We start from the raw sequence: 18,809 nt of genomic DNA, 5'->3' as shown, positions 1-18,809 counted from the left end.
TACTAAAATTATTTTGGTACATGAAGTGCTACATTTATAGGTTCTTTTCTGCTGGTGAGACTGCTAAACTCAGAGAGCCCTTTTCTAATAATAAATGGCAAAATTATCTCTACAGTCGTTTCTCCTTTAGAAGACCTCTCCAGATCAGACATACTCTTTTTTTTTTCTTTCTTTCTTTTTTTTTTGGTGGGGCAGTGGGGGTCAAGTGACTTGCCTGGGGTCACACAGCTAGTAAGTGTTATGTGTCTGAGGCTGGTTTTGAACTCAGGTCCTCCTGAATCCAGGGCCAGTGCTCTGTCCACTGTGCTACCTATCTGCCCCCCACACTCTTTAAAAATGTATATTTTTTAATGAAATTTTATTGATAATGCCTGTTTTTATGTCACATTTCTCAATTTATTCCTCTCTGCATCCCTTCCCAAAGAGTAATCCCTTATTACAGAGTAAAAACAAAAGGGAAAAAAAGTTCAGCAAAGCTAATCAGAAAACATGTAACACTGTATGCAATTTTACATACCCATAGACCTCTGCCTCTGCAAAGAAGCAGGCAAAGTAGACATACTCTTATTTAAACCTGAGTATTTGGTAGGAGGAACCTAACTAATAAAAAGAAGAACTAATCATTAGATTAAAAGTATGCAGAATATGATACTGTTTTTATACTATGTAATACTGACATTGACCAATCTGGGGAAGTTGAAGTAGTTGAACGCTTACGGTTTAAGAGCAATGAAACGTTTCAGAGGATGTGGTATTTTTTAAATCAATTTTTTAAAATTTTAGTATTCTCTGTAGGGTTGAATCAGATAGCTGCAGAACTGTTTTCCCAACAATTACTGAATAATCATAATAGCTACTATTTATAGAGCATTTTTAAGGTTTGCAGAGCACTTTACAAATGATATCTTATAACATCACCATCGGATTAATTTTATTTATTTGTATACATACCATTCAGTAATGCTTTGTTAAAAGAAACTCTCCATCCAAATGTATCCTGTGATACTGTGGTGCACACAAACATCGAATGAAATATAATATTTTCATCTACTTTTAACATACTAAATTATTCTAGTATATGAATAATTAGAGTATGCTGGGGAAACTGGGCAGGAGAGGCATCTCATAGTTGTAGCATGTGCCCTACCTGGAGCATATTGTCTTTGGCATACCTGAGGTTATAACCCAGGGTTATTACAGGGGCCCTGTAGACCAGAGATGTCAAACATGCAGCCAGCATCTTACAACACTCCAAATCAGATTAAAATGTAATTGAGAAATAGTGAACAAAATAAATAAAAAATACAGTAAAGCATAGCTAACATTACCAAATCAACATGTGACCCACAGGCATCCTTATGTACAGATTAGTGGTCTCCATTTCTATTGAGTTTAGTAACTTTTGAGTATTGGAGTTTAGTAATTACTATAGAATTGAATCAGATAGCTGCAGAAGTACTTTTCTCACAATTTAACATTTATATTGTACTTTTAAGGTTTGCATAGTACTTTACAAATATTTTCTCTTACTATCACCATCTGATTAAAAATTAAATTCAACTACAAACTAAACTTTGAGTTTGATACCACAGTCTAGACTCTTCCAGGGATGTGAACTTGAGCTAGGGGTTTCTTGCTCTGCAATATGGATCATCCAGCAATTACTGGGAACTAGAAGGTCCTTCAACAATGTACTAATATGTTATAGGAAGATTTTCTAGATTTTTATGGCCAATTCTCATTTGGCAATAACAACAACAAATTTAACCATAACATCCATTCCCTTAAGCAATTTAGTTAATTTGAGATTTTATTATATTACTTTTTTTATGATTGTTCATGTTTTTACAAAAGGTATCTTGTCCAGAATTATTCCAATAGAATCATTCTTGCTAGCAAAGATGGGGATATTGGGATGTGTTGTTAGTAGATATGCAGCCATTTTGAATTGATTGTAGTCTTTTACTTGCAGTAAGTGATGTGACAGAGCCTCTGAATTTGAATCCAGCCAAACGCCCTCGTCGGCAAGACTGGGATGGAGAATTATATGAAAATGGCTCCTTTTATTTTGCTAAAAGACATTTGATAGAAATGGGCTACTTACAGGTCTGTATAGTCATTTGACAAAGACCCTCTAAAGAAGTACACCCTGTTTTAGTTATGTTTGTGTCTTAATTCCTGAAAAATGACAAGAGAAGCAGAGTTGCTAAATTATATCAAATGTCAATGTTAGGGGGCCAGACCATCACTGATAAACTGCTTTGTATGAGGCATTGCCCTTCATGTTCATCCTCTGGTGCTGATTACTAGAATACATATTCTCTATGCATACTATACTTTAGTATATGTATGGTGTGCTATATGTAAAGATATTCTGCATATAATGATTTTCAGACAGATATATCCTCAAATATAAAATGATTGTTGCAACATTCATATTGTTCTATTAAAAATACTAACATTTTTGCACCATTTTTTAGTTACTGTTCACTTTTAGCATTACTATTTAGTAATTGCCCCTTTGTTATGAAAGCTATCCTGAAAAGAAAACTTGAAAACCACAGAGTTCCATCATATCACCATTAGTTTATCTAAAACACTATGTTTGGGAAGAAAACAAGTTTTTCATCTTCTTACCGGTCTACAAATTTTATACAAAAGATCAGATATTTAGGAAAAATCATACTGATCAGGTACAGACTCTTCTTACAAGCTCCCATCTGAGACATGGTCCATAAACCATATTCTGAGATATGGAAGAAAACAATATTTCTCTGCCCAGTAGGAATGAGACACAAGGACTTACAGACTGACTATTAATTGTGAAAGTAGAAGTCCATCTTTGTAGAAAATAATCCTTGTCATTCACATAATTGCTAAGGTAGGAAATCATAATCCCTTCCCATTGACATCAACAAGTTTTAATGATAATAAAACCCCCACACTCCCCCACCCCCACACACACACAAAGGTGCTTCCTTGACTGGGAGTTTTAAATTAGGGCTAAATATTAATTCTTCTATTTGTTCTGTATGAATTTTCACAAATAAAATAGATAAGGTTCAATAGTACTCTAAGTTTTCTTGTCCTCCATTTTCTCTTGTGTCATAACTGGGACAAAAATCATAGGGACTCTTAAACTGCCCCTGAGTTGGAGAGTAGTAGGAAAAAGAGAGATCTGTAGGGTTCTGGGTGTCTTTTTCTCTCCCTAGGCTGCCTTAGAGATTGCTTCTTGATAGTATTTATCTACCTGTCCTTTTGGCCATAATATTAGGGGGAGAGAATATTATTTATAATTATTTAAATATTAAAGCAGAATTTCACTTTAAAGGAAAAAAATGAGAATTTTGTCATCAACAATATTTGGAAATATTCTAAGCTTCTTAGTATGTTTTTTTTTTTTTGATAAAGGAAGAAAAAGGCCCTCCAAATTATTTGGTTTAAAAATTCATTGGTTTATGTTAGTAATGTCTTGCATTTTTGTAGTTCTCTAGAAATTCTTTTTAAAAGTAACTTGTAAAAAAGTTGCATGCATTGTAATAAACCATTTTCTAGAAAGTCACTAAATTATGCGTACTTTTTGACCCAGTTGTACCACTGCTAGGTATAAAAATATTTATAACAGTAAACAGAAAACTTTGGGGGTGCTAACTTATCGGAGAATGACTAAACAAATTCTGGTATAGGCATATAGCAGAATATTACTATTTCAAATGGTGAAATGGACAGCTTCAAAGGAAACTAGGAAGACTTCTATGAATTGATGCAGAGTAAAGTGAGCAGAGTTAGGAAAACATTGACACATTATAGTGAAGAACTTTGCAAAACTTTAGAACTCTGATCAATGTAATGGTATCTTTTCGCCCAAACTCTCCTCTATTCTTAACTTCTCTATTAGTGTTGAGAGTACCACCATCCTCTCAGTCATGCAGGCTTACAAACTAGGTATTATCCTTGACTCCTCATTCTCTCTCATCCCCCATAGCCAATCTGTTCCAAGGCCTGTCAATTTTATCCTTGTAATATCTTTCAAATGTGCCACCTTCTCTCCTCTGACACTGCCACCACCCTGGTGCAGGCCCTCATCATCTCACACCTGGACAGTTAGAATAGCCTGCTGGTTGGTCTCCCTGGCACAAATCTCTCCTCACTCCCATCCATGCTCTATTCAGCTGTCAGAGTCATCTTTCCAAAGCTAAGGTATGATCATGTAACCCTCCTTTATTCAATAAAGTCCTGTGGCATCCTGTCACCTTTTGTATCAGATAGAAAGTCCTCTATTTGGCATCCAAAACCCTTCATAATCTGCCCCACCTTTCCATTCTTCTTAAGCCTTTCCCCACTCCCAGCCTTCATGTACTCCAGTAACATTGGCTTTCTTGCTGTTTCTCAAACAAGACATTCTGTCTCCAGACTTCATTCATTTTTGCTGGCTGTCTCTCCTGCCTGGAATGCTCTGCCCCCTCATCACTGCCTCCTGACTTCCCTGGCTCCCTCCAAGTTCCAGCTAAAATCTCATTGGATTTTTGAGAATTCTTTCCCATTTCTCCCTTAATTCTAGTGCCTTCCTTTTGTTGATTATCTCCAGTTTATCATGTATATAGCTTGTTTGTACATAGTTGTTTGCATGCTATCTTCCCCATTAATCTGTGAGCTCCTTAAAAGCAGGGACTGTGTTTTGCCTTTCTTTCTATTCCCTGTGCTTAGCACAGTGCCTGGCACATGGCAAGTACTTAATAAATGTTTATTGACTGACTGACTGAAAATGAGATATAGCTACCCACCTCCTGCCAGAAAGGTGATGGCCTTAAAATGTAAAATGAGACATTCATTTTTGGCCCTGGCCAATGTGAGTATTTATTTTATTATAGTATGCAAATACATTATAAAGTGGGTTTTTTGGGTTTCTTTTTGAAATTTTTCAAAGGGAGGCATTGGAAAAAATAAATAATATTAATTAAAAAAAAACTTTTTGCTGGGACAGGAACAACTGTATTTGTTGCTGAGACAGAATACTTTTGATGTTATTTTTTTTTATAGGGTGGGAAGATGGCCTACTATGAAATGCGAGCTGAACACAGTGTAGATATTGATGTTGATATTGATTGGCCTATTGCAGAACAAAGAGTATTGAGGTAAGAGCATTTAATTAGAGCTGAATATATTTATGTTTAACAAATAAACCAAATTCTATGATTGTTAAAACATTACAACACAGTGTCCAGATGGCAATTTCTGAATGACTTGTAGAATGTAGGCTATTCATTATAGTTAGTAACGTTCCATAAAGTAACACCATTTTAGCCTACCTTGATCTTGTCCACAATAGCATATGAGAATTTATACATTTATGTGTGTGTCTATATATGATAGTCTTTAATACAACCAGTGACTTGAAAAACTAAGTAGGTAACATGCTTATTAAATTTACAGGTGACAACTAGTTAGGATGAGGCTGTTTGTAAGAGTTAGTAAGTGCTGGATTCGGAGTCATGAAGACATGTATTGGAATCCTTGCTTAGCATTAGCTGCTTGACCAAGGGAAAGGCATACATTGAACCTCAGTTTTCTCATCTGGGGATAATATTAGCTATAATACCTCCCTCAAGGTTGTTATTGTGAGGCTCAAATGAGTTGATCTATGTAAGGTGCTTTTAAACGTGAGAGTATTATATTTGGATTCAAAAGGACCTTGTCAAATTTGGATTTGATTTCTTTCAGATATGGCTATTTTGGCAAAGAGAAGCTTAAGGAAATAAAGCTCCTAGTTTGCAATATTGATGGATGTCTCACCAATGGTCACATTTATGTATCAGGAAACCAAGAAGAAATAATATCTTATGATGTTAGAGATTCAATTGGGATCAGTTTATTAAAGAAAAGTAATATTGAGGTATTTACCCACTGAATTATATTATATTTATTACGTATACATACATTTATTTTTATTTAGTTTTACAGAAAATTGAGGGAGAGAATCCTGAGATTAAAATTTTTGTAATAGAATCTCAAAATATGGAAGAGACTACAAAAGCCATCTTGTCTAACTCTTACCTGTAAAGAAATACCCTCTACAAAATTCCTGACTAGTAGGCTCTCAAAGGCAGCCCGTTCCATTTTTGATAGCCCCAATGATTAGGGAATTTTTCCTTATATTGAGCCTAAATCTGCCTCTTTGCAGCTTCTACTCATCTGTCCTTTAGGGCCAACCAAAATCTAAGTCTTCTAACATATGAAAATTATTTATACACAGGAAGATAGTTACCATGTTTTACCTAAATCTTCTCTAGGATAACTTTCACAATTCCTTTTGTTATCCATTCCATTGTTTCAAGGCCCCTCACTATCCTGGTCACCCTCCTCTATATACTTTTCAAGTTGTTAGTGGCCTTCCTAAAATATGGCAACAGGAATTAAGTTCTCCAAATGGAGTCTCCTCAGGACAAAGCACAGTGGAGCTATCGCCTCCCATGTTCTGGATGCTAGAGCTGCCTTATTTATCAGAATGGGATAATTTATATGTCATTTTTACCCTGAAGTCTTTTACTCTGTGGAAGCACCACAGAAAAACGTTACAGTAATCACATTTTAAATATAAAATTATTTCTTTTTCCTTAAAATAATATCTCAGGATGTCAAATAACTTCATTTTGTTGACTTGTATTATATTCTGGAGCTATTATTTTTAAAGAATTTTTCTGTTGGTTTTTTTTTTTAAACTTGTAATGCTATAATGTTTTCATCTTTTTCATAGGTGAGGCTAATCTCTGAAAGGCCCTGTTCAAAACAGACACTGTCTTCTTTAAAACTGGATTTGAGGATGGAAATTGGAATATCCAATAAGCTAGCAGTTGTAGATGAATGGAGAAAAGAAATGGGTTTATGTTGGAAAGAAGTGGCATATCTAGGTGGGTACCTTGTTATTCGTTCATAATAAAATGGAGTTAGGATTTCATCTTTCACATGTGAATCTATGGGTATTTTGTACATTTTATAGATAAGGAAATGGAGAAAAGAATACATCACTCATACCTCGTGACTGCTCATGGCAGGGGAGTCAGAATGCTCCTTGTTTCATAGTGCCACTTCCAGACTTTCCTTCAACCACCATCACTCAGTAGCCTCTCCTCCTTTGAGGTTCACATTGTCCAAATCTATCATCCAATCTAGATCCTTGTGACCATTTACTGTTGACGTTCAGTAAGTTCTCCTTCATTCCTCAGTGAGTTCAGGGCCTGGACTGGCTCCATGCCAACTCCTGCTGCCCTCATATGCAGTAGGGAACTTCAGTTTGCATTTTGATGCTTGCTCAGCTATCAGAACTTCCCAGTTCCTCAATAACTGAGCTTTAATGATTTGTTTCTCCACTCCAGCTCAGCTCCATGCAGAGATAGTCATACTTTTGATCTTACTAACAACTACAAGTATTCTGCTTCCGTGTTCATGAACTCTGAAGTTTATCTGATCATAATCTTTTACCATTCCATATTTCCTTATGCCTTATGGCTGTTGTCCCTGTTTGTCTTTACTGTGACCACTAATCCTTCCATCCTTCAGTTCCTTCCCATTCCATCACCCCTTCAGTGGATATACTCTCTTCTCCTCTTTATCTTGAACCTTTTGTAAATTGGTTCAACTTTACATTTTCTTTTTGAATCCCTTACTCTTTGTCCTATTACCAATCACGCCTTCCAAACCCCAGTGTCCCACTCTCTGTCTCCTTCAGTGCTATTCACATAGAGCTGAATAGAACTGATGGGAATCACAAGATGATGCTGATTTGATCCACTTCAGATTTATGTTACATAATCGACTGGACTTTCAATTCAGCAAAGCAATCCTTTCACATGTCCCACTCACTGAAATGGTTATTCCGGAATTAAATGCTCATTGCCTAACTTACTGACCGGCAGGAGAGAGTGGTTCACATTGTCAGATGCTTCAGAGAGGTCAAAAAGAATGAGGATTGAAAAACTACCATTAGACTTGGCAAGTAAGAAGTCATTGGTAACGTTGGAGTGAGTAGTTTCAGACAAGCAACAAAATCTCATGCCAGATTTCGAAGACTTGAAAAATGCGTAAGGGAAGGGGAAGTGGAGACAGTGAGCATAGATGGTTTTTTTGGTGTTTGGCTGAGAAAGGGAGGAGCAATGTAGGATGACAGCTTGAAAGGATCTAGACTATTCTTAATGAATGTTTTTCTAGATTAGAGAAGAATACTTGGACGTGCTGAAGGGAGTGGGGAGGAACAAATTGGTAGAGAAGGTGATTGAGGGGGCAGGCAGGCAGAGAAGATGACAGTCTTGAGACCGAGGGCACATGCAGAAGGGTTGGCCTTGACCTTAGGAAGAAGAAAGATCACTTTATTAACAGAAGCTGGAGTAAAGGAGGAGAGATTGATGCATGGTATGAAGAGGGAAGAAGAGTGTGCTCCAAGCAGTAGCTTCTTGTTTTCTCTAAGTGGGAGCCAGATTGAGGCAGGCTTTGAAGGACTGCTTAGACATTTCATATAGTTGTTAGAAATGTGGAGAATTCTCAGAGTGGAAAAGATTAAAACAGGTTAGAGTAAATTCTCATCTAGCACTGTAGTAACTGGAACTTGATCATTAGTGCTTTACAATCCCTACACTGTAATAACAATTGAGCTGTGAGGCAGGCACAGTAAGGCTTTCAAATGACCTCTGCACAAGCACTGAAGAAAAAGTCAATTACTAAATTAAATGATTAAAAGTTTATTTTGCCTTGAGTAATAATGTGCAGGCTGCATTTTATTCTAATTCTTTGAAAACTGATCTACACATAAAATTTATGTATGATAATTGTGGCATTTGGAAACCAGAACCCTACATCCTTACTCAATACAGTTTCCTGTAAACTAATTTGATTGAATTATGTTGGGGAAAATTTAGAGCTCAATTTGTTTCCTGTCCAGGAATTCTTAATATCAGATATGTGAACTTTCTCTTTGGTATTTTGATAACTGTATTTCAATATAATTGGCTTCCTTTATATTCCTCCATTTTTTTTTCTTTTTTTGATGAGGCAATCAGGGTAAAGTGATTTGCCCAGGATGACACAGCTAGTTAAGTGTTAAAGTGTCTGAGGCCAGATTTGAACTCAGGTCTTTCTGACTCCAGGGCCAGAGCTCTATCCACTGCTCCACCTAGCTGCCCCTTACTTTATGCTTTTAAAAACATTATTCCTTTTTATATTAATTTATTTTGATTTGTCAACAATCCCTTCCATAAACTTTTGAGTTTAAAATTTTTCTCTCTCCTTTCCCCCCTCCCTCCCCAAGACAGCTCACAATTCGATATAGGCTCTACATATACATTACTATTAAACATATTTTCACATTAGTCATGTTATAAGGAAGAATTAGAATCAGTAGGAGGAACCACAGAAAAAAGGAACCAAAACGGAAGAAAAAAATAGCAAATAGTATGCTTCGATCTATATTCAAACTCCATGGTTCTTTCTTTGGATGTGGATAGCATTTTCCATCATGAGAACTTTGGAGGTGTCTTAGATTCTTGCATTGCTTAGAAGGGCTAAGTCTATCAACGTTAGACATCGTACAATGTGGCTATTACTGTGTACAACGTTCTCCTGCTTCTGCTCACTTCACTCAGGATCAGTCCGTACAAGTCTTTCCAGGTTTTTCGGAAGTCTTCCTGCTCATCATTTCTTATAGCACAATAATATTCCATCACATTCATATACCATAACTTGTTCAGCCATTCCCCAATTGATGAGCATTCCCTCAATTTCCAATTCTTTGCCACCACAGAAAGAGCTGCTATAAATATTTTTGTACGTGTGAGGCCTTTCCCATTTGTATGATCTCTTTGGGATACAGCCCTAGAAGTGCTATTGCTGGGTCAAAGGGTATGCAGATTTTTATAGCCTTTTGGGCATAGTTCCAAATTGCTCTCTAAAATGGTTGGATCATTTCACAATTCTACCAACAATGCATTAGTGTTCCAATTTTCCCATATCTTCTCCAACATTTATCATTTTCCTATTTTGTCATGTTGGCCAGTCTGATAGGTGTGATGTGGTAAAAGATTGGGAAAGAATTTTTATAACCAGTGTCTCTAATAAGGGATTAATTTCTAAAATATATAGAGAATTAGATCAAATTTATAAGAATACAAGTCATTCCCCAGTTGATAAATGGTCAAAGGATATGAACAGGCAATTCTCAGATGAAGAAATTAAAGCCATCTATAGTCATATGAAAAAATGCTCTAAATCACTATTGATTAGAGAAATACAAATAAAATCATTATTCTAAGAATTCCATAGGTTTCACCAGGATTGCCTAACACAAAAAAAAGGTTAAGATTCCCTGGCCCATGTTATATTCATATGGGTGTTTATCACGTGTATTTCTAAAATAATGTGGGCCTGTTCCTCCAGATATGTGTGTACCTCCATAGCTTGTTGCAGTTACACTGTATCTTAAGTTATTAAAATTGCTTTTGAAATATCTTCTGCATACTATCACTACAGGCTCCATTATCCATTGAGAAATGAAAGCTTAAATTCAGGTAACTCCCATTTGTCAGTCCCTACCACCCAGCTGACCTCACTCACTGAGGCAAGTGTCTCTGCATCAGGTAACATCTGTTGGAGATGGATCAAAGGATCATAGCGATTTAGCTCAGGAACAGACCTAGGAGGTCATCTGGTATACAATCTCCTCATTAAAACAACAATCTGGAAGATTTCATGAATTTTTGAGCCAGCCTTACACATGAACCATACTAATCTTTCTCTTTATCATTCCAATTTTAAATTTGAGTAGATGTGCTCCCAGAGCAAAAACCACTTTCATTTTATGGGTGCAGAAACTGAGGCCCAGAGGCATGAAATGATTTACCCAATATCACAGGGTAAGTGGCAAAAGCAGAATTTGAACACAAACCCACTACTTCAAATTCAGCAGTCTTTTCCCTATACTGTATTTTAATACCTCCTCAGTCATTTCTAAAATCTCAAGATTTTGTGGACCTATTGTCTATGCAGTATAGCACAATGAATAGACCAGTAGACTTCGAGTCAGAAAGACCTGTGTTTAAACTCCTCTTGAGACACTTAATAGCTGTGCAGCCCAGGGCAAGTGACTTAACCTCTCTTAGCATGTTTCCTCATAGGTAATGATAGCAACTTAAGGATCAGTTAAATTGGAAGTCAAAATTTAAATCCAAAAAGAATGCTTTTGTGTTTTAATAAGTATTTGCTTTAATGCGTATATATATATATTTTTTTTTAGGAAATGAAGTTTCTGATGAAGAATGCTTGAAAAAAGCTGGCATGAGTGGGGTTCCTGCTGATGCTTGCTCCATTGCCCAAAAGGCTTCTGGGTATATTTGCAAATGCAATGGAGGCCGAGGTGCCATCCGAGAGTTTGCAGAACACATTTTCCTACTGATGGAAAAAGTGAATTCATGCCAAAAATAGAACATAATGTGATGATGATGTTAATGTTGATGATGATGATGATGATAAAAAAGGAGAGGAAACTATAGCCCTCTTCGAACAATTTGTTTTTATTTTATTGGTTTTACTTTCATGTTGTAATGTTTCAGAAATATGATTTGCTCTGTGGTATAGTTAAATAGCTTTAAAATGAAAATTTCAGAAATCATTAGCCCAAAATCTGTTGTAGAAGTGGAATGATCTGTGTTACCATTTATTTGAATTCATCTCTAAGGTAGCTTCCAGTCTTTCCCAGATTTTTGTTAAACACAATTAGCGATATTGTCAGAAGGTTAAAGCTTTGCATTGTACCAAACAAGACTGCATGTTCATGTGCTTCAAGTGATCCTTGAGTTTTATTTATTATGGGACTGTGTGTCTGGTAAAATTTGCACTGTCAATTAATAAAACTATATTGCACAAACTTTACTAGAACTATGTCGTTATTGTAGGAGAGAAAGGGTAACAGAAGCATTGCCTTATTCCTGAAATGCATTTTGGATTGCCACTTGACCATACATTTTAGAGTCAGTTACAATTAGGAGGCAACATGATGTATGTGAAGCAAGAGATATCAGACTCACGGCCAGCTGGATGAAAGCCAGTGGCACAACTCCCAAATGCAGTGCAAACTAGATTAAAATCTAGCTGGAACATGTTTTACAAAATGAAAATACAATACAACGTAGATGATGTGAATTTGTGGTTTTCTAAGTCAATATGTGACCTGCAGTGATCCATTTCTATTTGAGTTTGACACTACTAGTGTAGTGTAGTGGACTTGATTCAGGAAGATCTACATTACAATCTTATCTCAGGCTATTTAATAGTTGTATGATCCTAAGAAATCATTTAATCTCTCTACTTCTTAGTTTCCTCATCTGTAAAACGAGAGGAGGAGGGATGGCTAATAGCTAGGTGGCCATTAAGGTGCCTTTCAAATCTAATTTTGTGAACCTATGATCCTGTGAAAAATTTAACAAAGTGTTGATTTTATTTATTCGTTTACTCATTCAACAAATACTTTCTAAAATACTTCTTGTGTGTGTTACATTGTGCTACTCACTAGAAGATAGAAATAAGACTCTCCCTAATCTCAAAGACCTTACTCGAAGACTTGATTGGTGTAAAAGCTTACATTTTATTTAAGTTTACTTAGAACTGGATATGTAATTGGGATGGGGAGAGGAAAATGGACTGGTGAGTCAACTTAGACTTATCTCTAAGGTGGTTTTCATCCTAATTTTACATACCATATTTTGCTACAGTTACACCTGTACACTTAAATCTCTCTTTTATGTAATTGAGTCCTGAACATAACATCTCAGAGGTTTGAACATTTAGATTAGATATGAGAGAAGTAGGAAACATTTTTTCTTGTCCATTTATATGCTTCTGTTGTAAAGAGTATTTTTATACTTAAAATCTCTATAAATATCTAGAATAAGACATTATATTGAGTATCAACAAAATTGCCCTTGTTCTCTGGTTTTTTTAAGTCACAAAATCTCTTAGTTTTGCCATGATTTTTGTTATACAGTAGAAATAACATTTGGTACCTAAGATAAAATAATTATATTTAGAGATTTACTTTCATTCCAAACTGCCTTTGTTTATTGACTAATAGTAAAAAAAATAAAAAATATAAAATAACCCCTAGTTGCAAAAAATAAGATTATTTAAGTAATTTCCTCATTTGCAAATTAGATCCTAGACCTCTTTAGTAGCTGACATTTAGTAGGTGTCTTATAGAGTGCCTGTGTTTTTTGTTTGCTTGTTTAATGAGGGAAAACGAAAGGAGTAAGACAGATGGACTATTCCAATGTGAGAGATTTAAAATGCTCCCTAGTCATTGTGAAACTTAGAAATGAAAGCTCCTTATGCTTGTCTTCATATTTGAATGGCCATTTCTTGACTCACTATCTCAACATTTGAGAAATAGCTTCTAAAATTATGTCAGCAAGGTGAGAAATATAGGTGAATTATTTTGGTAACATTTGGTGTTCTTGATATAATTCTAAAAGAGTGTGTGAACTGAATAAATTATCTTTTTAATATTTAAAAAAAAAGAAGCATCCCTTTAAAGCACTTCTTTTAGCAATGAGTCTTCAGTCCCATATTTATCCTGAATTCTATATACGTTTCAGTGGAATTCCTTTCTAATATTGATATTGGTGGACTAACCATGTTATATTGGACATTTATTGTCTATGATTTTAATAGTTCATGGAACATGATTTGATTTGTATATATATATGAATTGATGCGATAAGCTATATGATAGATAATGTATTGGGTACGTTGATGACTGATTGGGTAAAAGCCACAAGGGAGATGCAAGAAATCAAAGAGGGCTCCAAAGTTTTGAGTGGAGAACACAGATTAAGAAGACAGATATAGAGAGGCATTGATAGGGGATTGACTTACTGCACTTATTAAGGACCTTCTATTTATAGTATACATCATAGTTACTAAGGGATACAAATGAAGTATATAGCAAAATTGTAGCCTATAATATCACTAGGAAGAGAAGATCTATACACTTTCTCTCTTGGTGATCTTACCCACTCCTATGGATTCAGTTATCACTACCATGTAGATGTCACCAAAACCAATATTTCTACCCATAAATCTCTCTCCCTACTTCTGTGCCCAACTGCCTACTGGATAGTAACATCAGGATGTCTTTGTTGCCCCTCAAATTCAACAGCAATGTGTAACACAAATAGCATTAGATTTGGAATTTGAAGATTTGAGTTCAAATCTCCTACCTGTGCAAGTCACTCAAATTCTGTTTAGAGGGAGTTAGTCTAGATTAGAGGTGTCAAATACTCCCTGAGCAGTGTACAGGCAACCCATAACATTCCCGAGTGTGACCTGAACCAGATTAAAATTAACTGGGACAAAAAATTGTAAAAATACTATAAAATGTAGATAACAGTGCATTTTAAAACTGTCAATATGTGGACCCCAGTATGTGGATAGATTGGTGGCCCTCATTTCTATTTGAATTTGACACCACTGGTCTAGAAAATTATTTCTAAGGTCTCTTCCTGCTCTAAATTCTGTGATACTGTACCCAAACATGAACTTACCTTTCTCTCAAAAATTAACCCTCAGGGCAGCTAGGTGGCACAGTGGATAAAGCACTGGCCCTGAAGTCAGGAGGACCTTAGTTCAAATCTGGCCTCAGACCAAACAGTTGACACTTATTAGCTGTGTGACCCTGGGCAAGTCACTTAACCGCAATTGCCTAAAAAGAAAAAAACTTAAATAACCCTCAAAAATTTCTGTTGATGGAAACCATCCTCAGAGTCATTCAGGTTTGAAACACCAAAGCAACTAAGAGGCAACATTCTCATGCTCACAATGAATCTCATTATATTTTGAGTGATCTTGCAATTAAATTCTTCAGAGACTGCTATTTGCAGCTTTGTTACCAGATAGCATCACTGGGAAAATATTGGTGTTAAAAAGATGGTCCTTTTCAGGGAAAAACTTGGGATCATTAAAACCAAAAATGCAGTCCAGGCCACTAACTTCCTCTTCAACTCAGAGCCTAGTTGTTTGTCCATCTGTGGTGTCTGTCCAAGCATTACTGTAAGAAGGAATTCTGGGGCAAATTTGAGTCAGAGAGGGTGGCATGAAAGACCTCAGAACAACCCAAAACCAGTATTTGCCACTATCACCACTAATCCTGGATGCATCATGTTGGGTAGGATCCCAGCCCAGGTGGCATAAGGGCAGCCTACCCCAATAGAATGCAGTCATACAAGTATAGCAGGTAGGGAAAGGTGAACCTCTGAGAGCAGTGTGATAAGAATCCTCAGAGGGTGGAAGGAGGAAATGGTGTGGTTTCTTCGGGCAAGAGTACTGACTTGCTCCACATCTCACAGTCTTCTAAAGGACCTTGAACCACAGAGCTTACTGTTGCATTGAGGAAATCCATCTCTACTTGAATTTTTGGCAGCCTAGGACAAAGCCCCAGTAGCCCTGTGCTACTTAACAGTTTTATATCCAAGAAACACATACTGTTGAACTTGCTGTATGAACTATTTATTCACTTGCATATAAGTCTGGAAAACAAGCACTATTCACTCATTTTCACCTGTGTGGATAGTTAGAACAAAACTTTTTGATGTGATAAAGGCTCTCATTCTGAAGGTTTTGTAATATTACAGGACTTGAAACAATCAACCCATTATCATCTGCAAATAGAACTTCTTTCTAGAGGCCTTCTCCATGTATAGGGAATCCCTCTTCCATTTGGGCTCTATGTTTAATCTTCTCCACGGCACTGGCAAAACTTTTGATAAGTATACATTCTCTGTCATGCTTTGCTTAAGGTATATCATAGGTAAGGTAGATCATTTGCTAGGGTGTATCATTAGACAGTTGTCTAAGTTACCTCTGTGGTTACATCTCTTTTTAAGGAATCTTATATGATTTTAACAAGTTGTCCAAGATTTTGCTAAAATCTTGGTAAACTTACTTTTAGAATTCCCCTTATCAACCGGTCTAGTCACTCCCAGACCATACTTTTTGTTCACATCCCATCCAGTTATATAGTCATCTACCAAGACTAAATTGCTTACTGTCTGCCCCTCTGATTACACTTTATTTCACCTACATCAGCATCTTCTCCATTGAACCTGAACTCCTGGACCCTTATCCTCTAGAATCCATGACCCCCAGTAGTCCCTGAGGAATTCACTCATCTTTGGAACTCCCACTTAGGTTCCAGTTTTCTTTATGAATGATGGAGTGAATATAGACTAGTCTTCTTTAGATCACAGTTGATATTTTGGTAGTCAGCTCTCCCCAGGCCATCTTACCATCTGCCTGTGGCTATGTGAATTTCTTTCCCTTATGCCCCTTTCATTTCTTGCTCTGGGCACAGAAATCAAGTCAATAGTCAGTCAATAAGCATTTATTAAGTGTTTACAATATGTCAGACACTGTACTAAGCTCTGGGAATACAAATACAAAAACAAAAAACAAAAAATTAAGGAAGACAGTCCCTGCCCTCAAGGATGATTACAATCTTATGGGGGCAAGGCAACACACAAGAGGAAGCTGAAAGGGGTGGAGTTGGAAAAGGTACCCTGCCAGGAGTGGGGAGATTTTATGGAGAATTCCAAATAAGTGCAGCTAGGTAGAAAGTAAGAGATGGCTTGTGTTGGTGCCCTCCTTAAATGAAGGGAGGAGCTTCTTTACCCTGCACCAAAGATCTTTCTTTTTGACAGAGAAAGCAGAAGCAAAATGCAGTTGAGCTGCTCTGTCTATTATCCTTGTGTATTATCATTGTCTCATCCAACCCAGATGGGGGTATTGTTCTTATTTAATCCTCCTCTTTTTGTCAGGATGGCTTTTAAAAACCCCAACCTTTTGTAGTCCTTTTCTTTCATTACCTGTTCAGCTCTTTCTGTGTTTTAATATTCCTATGATTATTTTTACAGGACTGACCCACCCTGTCATTCTTCATACATTCATTTTTCTATTACTTTGTTTTGTCATCTTCTGTACCTATCTTTAAAAAAAAAAGTTGATTTGAACACAATATGGCCATGAGTATTAGCAGTTGTTGTTTTTTTAAATTTATGAGAAGAGAGGGATCATTATGAATCGATTGAACAATTCAGCCTATGAAGTCATTTAAAGAGAACATAGGTGAGCATCATAGAATTTAAAAATTCATTTGTAACTGGTATAGTCCAGACCAGTACCCATTACATATTCATTTTCAGTTTGTACTGAGCCTTAAGTTAAGTGATGACTCATAGATACCCTTTTTTTATATTGACAGTTTATGAAACAGTCCCGGGGTAAGTATATTGAAACTTCATTATGATGCTCAGGGTCTGTGGTGTAGGGCTATTTTTATAGATAAGACTGAGTTATAATGAGGAATTTTGTAATAGAATGCCTTCCTTTCTCAGCTAAAGGATTATGATGATTTGAAACTAAAGCATATTTCTCAAAATTGGACCAAGATAAGGTTTCAAAATAGAACTGCCTTTATTTTGAAATAAAGATAATTGAGTCCAAACTTATGAAAGTCTAACAAGAAATTATTTCTTTTTAACATTTTTTCTCATTAAAATCCTCAAATTTTTGTAATTTGTAATGAGTATATAGCTATTTATATCTTGACCCAACCATGCATTGGCATGGTCTATAGGTACATTACAGCAGAGAATATTTTCATATAGACACCAAAAATTGTTTGAATAAAAATGACTATTAAGAGGTCATTGTAGTTTCTAGTGTTTCCTTATATATGCATCTATCTATCTAGCAATCTATATTCCACAAGCGTGAATACACATATAATCATGTATTATACACATACAATATATTATCATATATAATTATACATATTATTACATGGTAGATATATGCACATGTAATACATACACACTTATGTAACTGGATTTAGATACAATTAGCCCAATGTATGGCCAAGTGGAGTGGTGTTTTAAGTACCACTGGTCCATTTTCCTTTTTAATTCCCGTCCTGGCCTCTAAAGCAGTCAATAGGGTCTGCTTTGATATTTCCTTATAAATTCATAGAAATGTATAATATTGATAATTAATTAACTCTTATCACCTACCAATTATTAATTAGCAAACTGAATATGTAACTGTTTCCATGAGCTTTCTCTCATCTTTCTCTATATTTCAAACCTCCTCGGCAAAGATTTAGGGGTAAGAACTCAGTGTTTGACAAAAATTGCTAGGACAACTGGAAAGCGGTTTGGCAGAAACTAAGCATAGAACAAGATCTCACACCAAATACCAAGATAAAGTCAAAATGGATAAATAATTTAGACATAAAGGGTGATAGCACAAGTAAATTAGGGGAACATGGGAAAATATACCTGTCACATCAATGGATAAGGGAAGAGTTAATGAACGAACAACAGAGGAGATTTTGGGAAGTAAAATGGATAATTTTTATTACATGAAATCAAAAAGGTTTTGCACAAAGCAAGTTAATGCAGCCACAATTAGAAGGCAAACAGGTAACGGGGGGGAGGAGGGTTATAGCAGTTTACAGTAAATTTACAGATTTACTCTGATAAAGGCCTCTTCTCTTAAATATATAGGGAACTGAGCCAAATTTATAAAAATATGAGCCATTCCCCAATTGATAAATGGTCAAAGGATATAAACAGGCAATTTATAGAAGAAGAAATCAAAGCTATCAATAATCACATAAAAATGCTCTAAATCACTACTAATTAGAGAAATGCAGATTAAAACAACTCTGAGATACCACCTTATACCTATCAAATTGGCTAACATTACAGAAAAGGAAAATA

The 18,809-nt window shown here is 35.9% G+C and overlaps 1 protein-coding gene and 1 non-coding gene across 2 annotated transcripts in view; one reads left to right on the top strand and one right to left on the bottom strand.

Annotated features, from left to right (window-relative positions):
• CMAS (cytidine monophosphate N-acetylneuraminic acid synthetase) overlaps positions 1-11,913 on the top strand; it is a 29,841-nt gene extending 17,928 nt beyond the window's left edge. The window contains exons 4-8 of the mRNA XM_027838898.1: positions 1,973-2,106; positions 5,041-5,135; positions 5,722-5,893; positions 6,755-6,908; positions 11,279-11,913. Coding sequence (XP_027694699.1) covers positions 1,973-2,106; positions 5,041-5,135; positions 5,722-5,893; positions 6,755-6,908; positions 11,279-11,466 — 743 coding nt within the window. The 3' untranslated portion in view covers positions 11,467-11,913. The remainder of the gene's footprint in view (positions 1-1,972; positions 2,107-5,040; positions 5,136-5,721; positions 5,894-6,754; positions 6,909-11,278) is intronic.
• Positions 10,717-10,820, bottom strand: LOC114025483. The gene has a single exon (XR_003567031.1). It is a non-coding gene; the product is annotated as a U6 spliceosomal RNA (small nuclear RNA).
• Positions 11,914-18,809: the final 6,896 nt, after the last annotated feature.

This window comes from Vombatus ursinus, unplaced genomic scaffold (assembly GCF_900497805.2).
Source record: "Vombatus ursinus unplaced genomic scaffold, bare-nosed wombat genome assembly UNPS02014830.1, whole genome shotgun sequence".
In the NCBI taxonomy this organism is placed as follows: domain Eukaryota; kingdom Metazoa; phylum Chordata; class Mammalia; order Diprotodontia; family Vombatidae; genus Vombatus; species Vombatus ursinus.
This window is presented reverse-complemented; position numbering and strand designations above follow the sequence as displayed.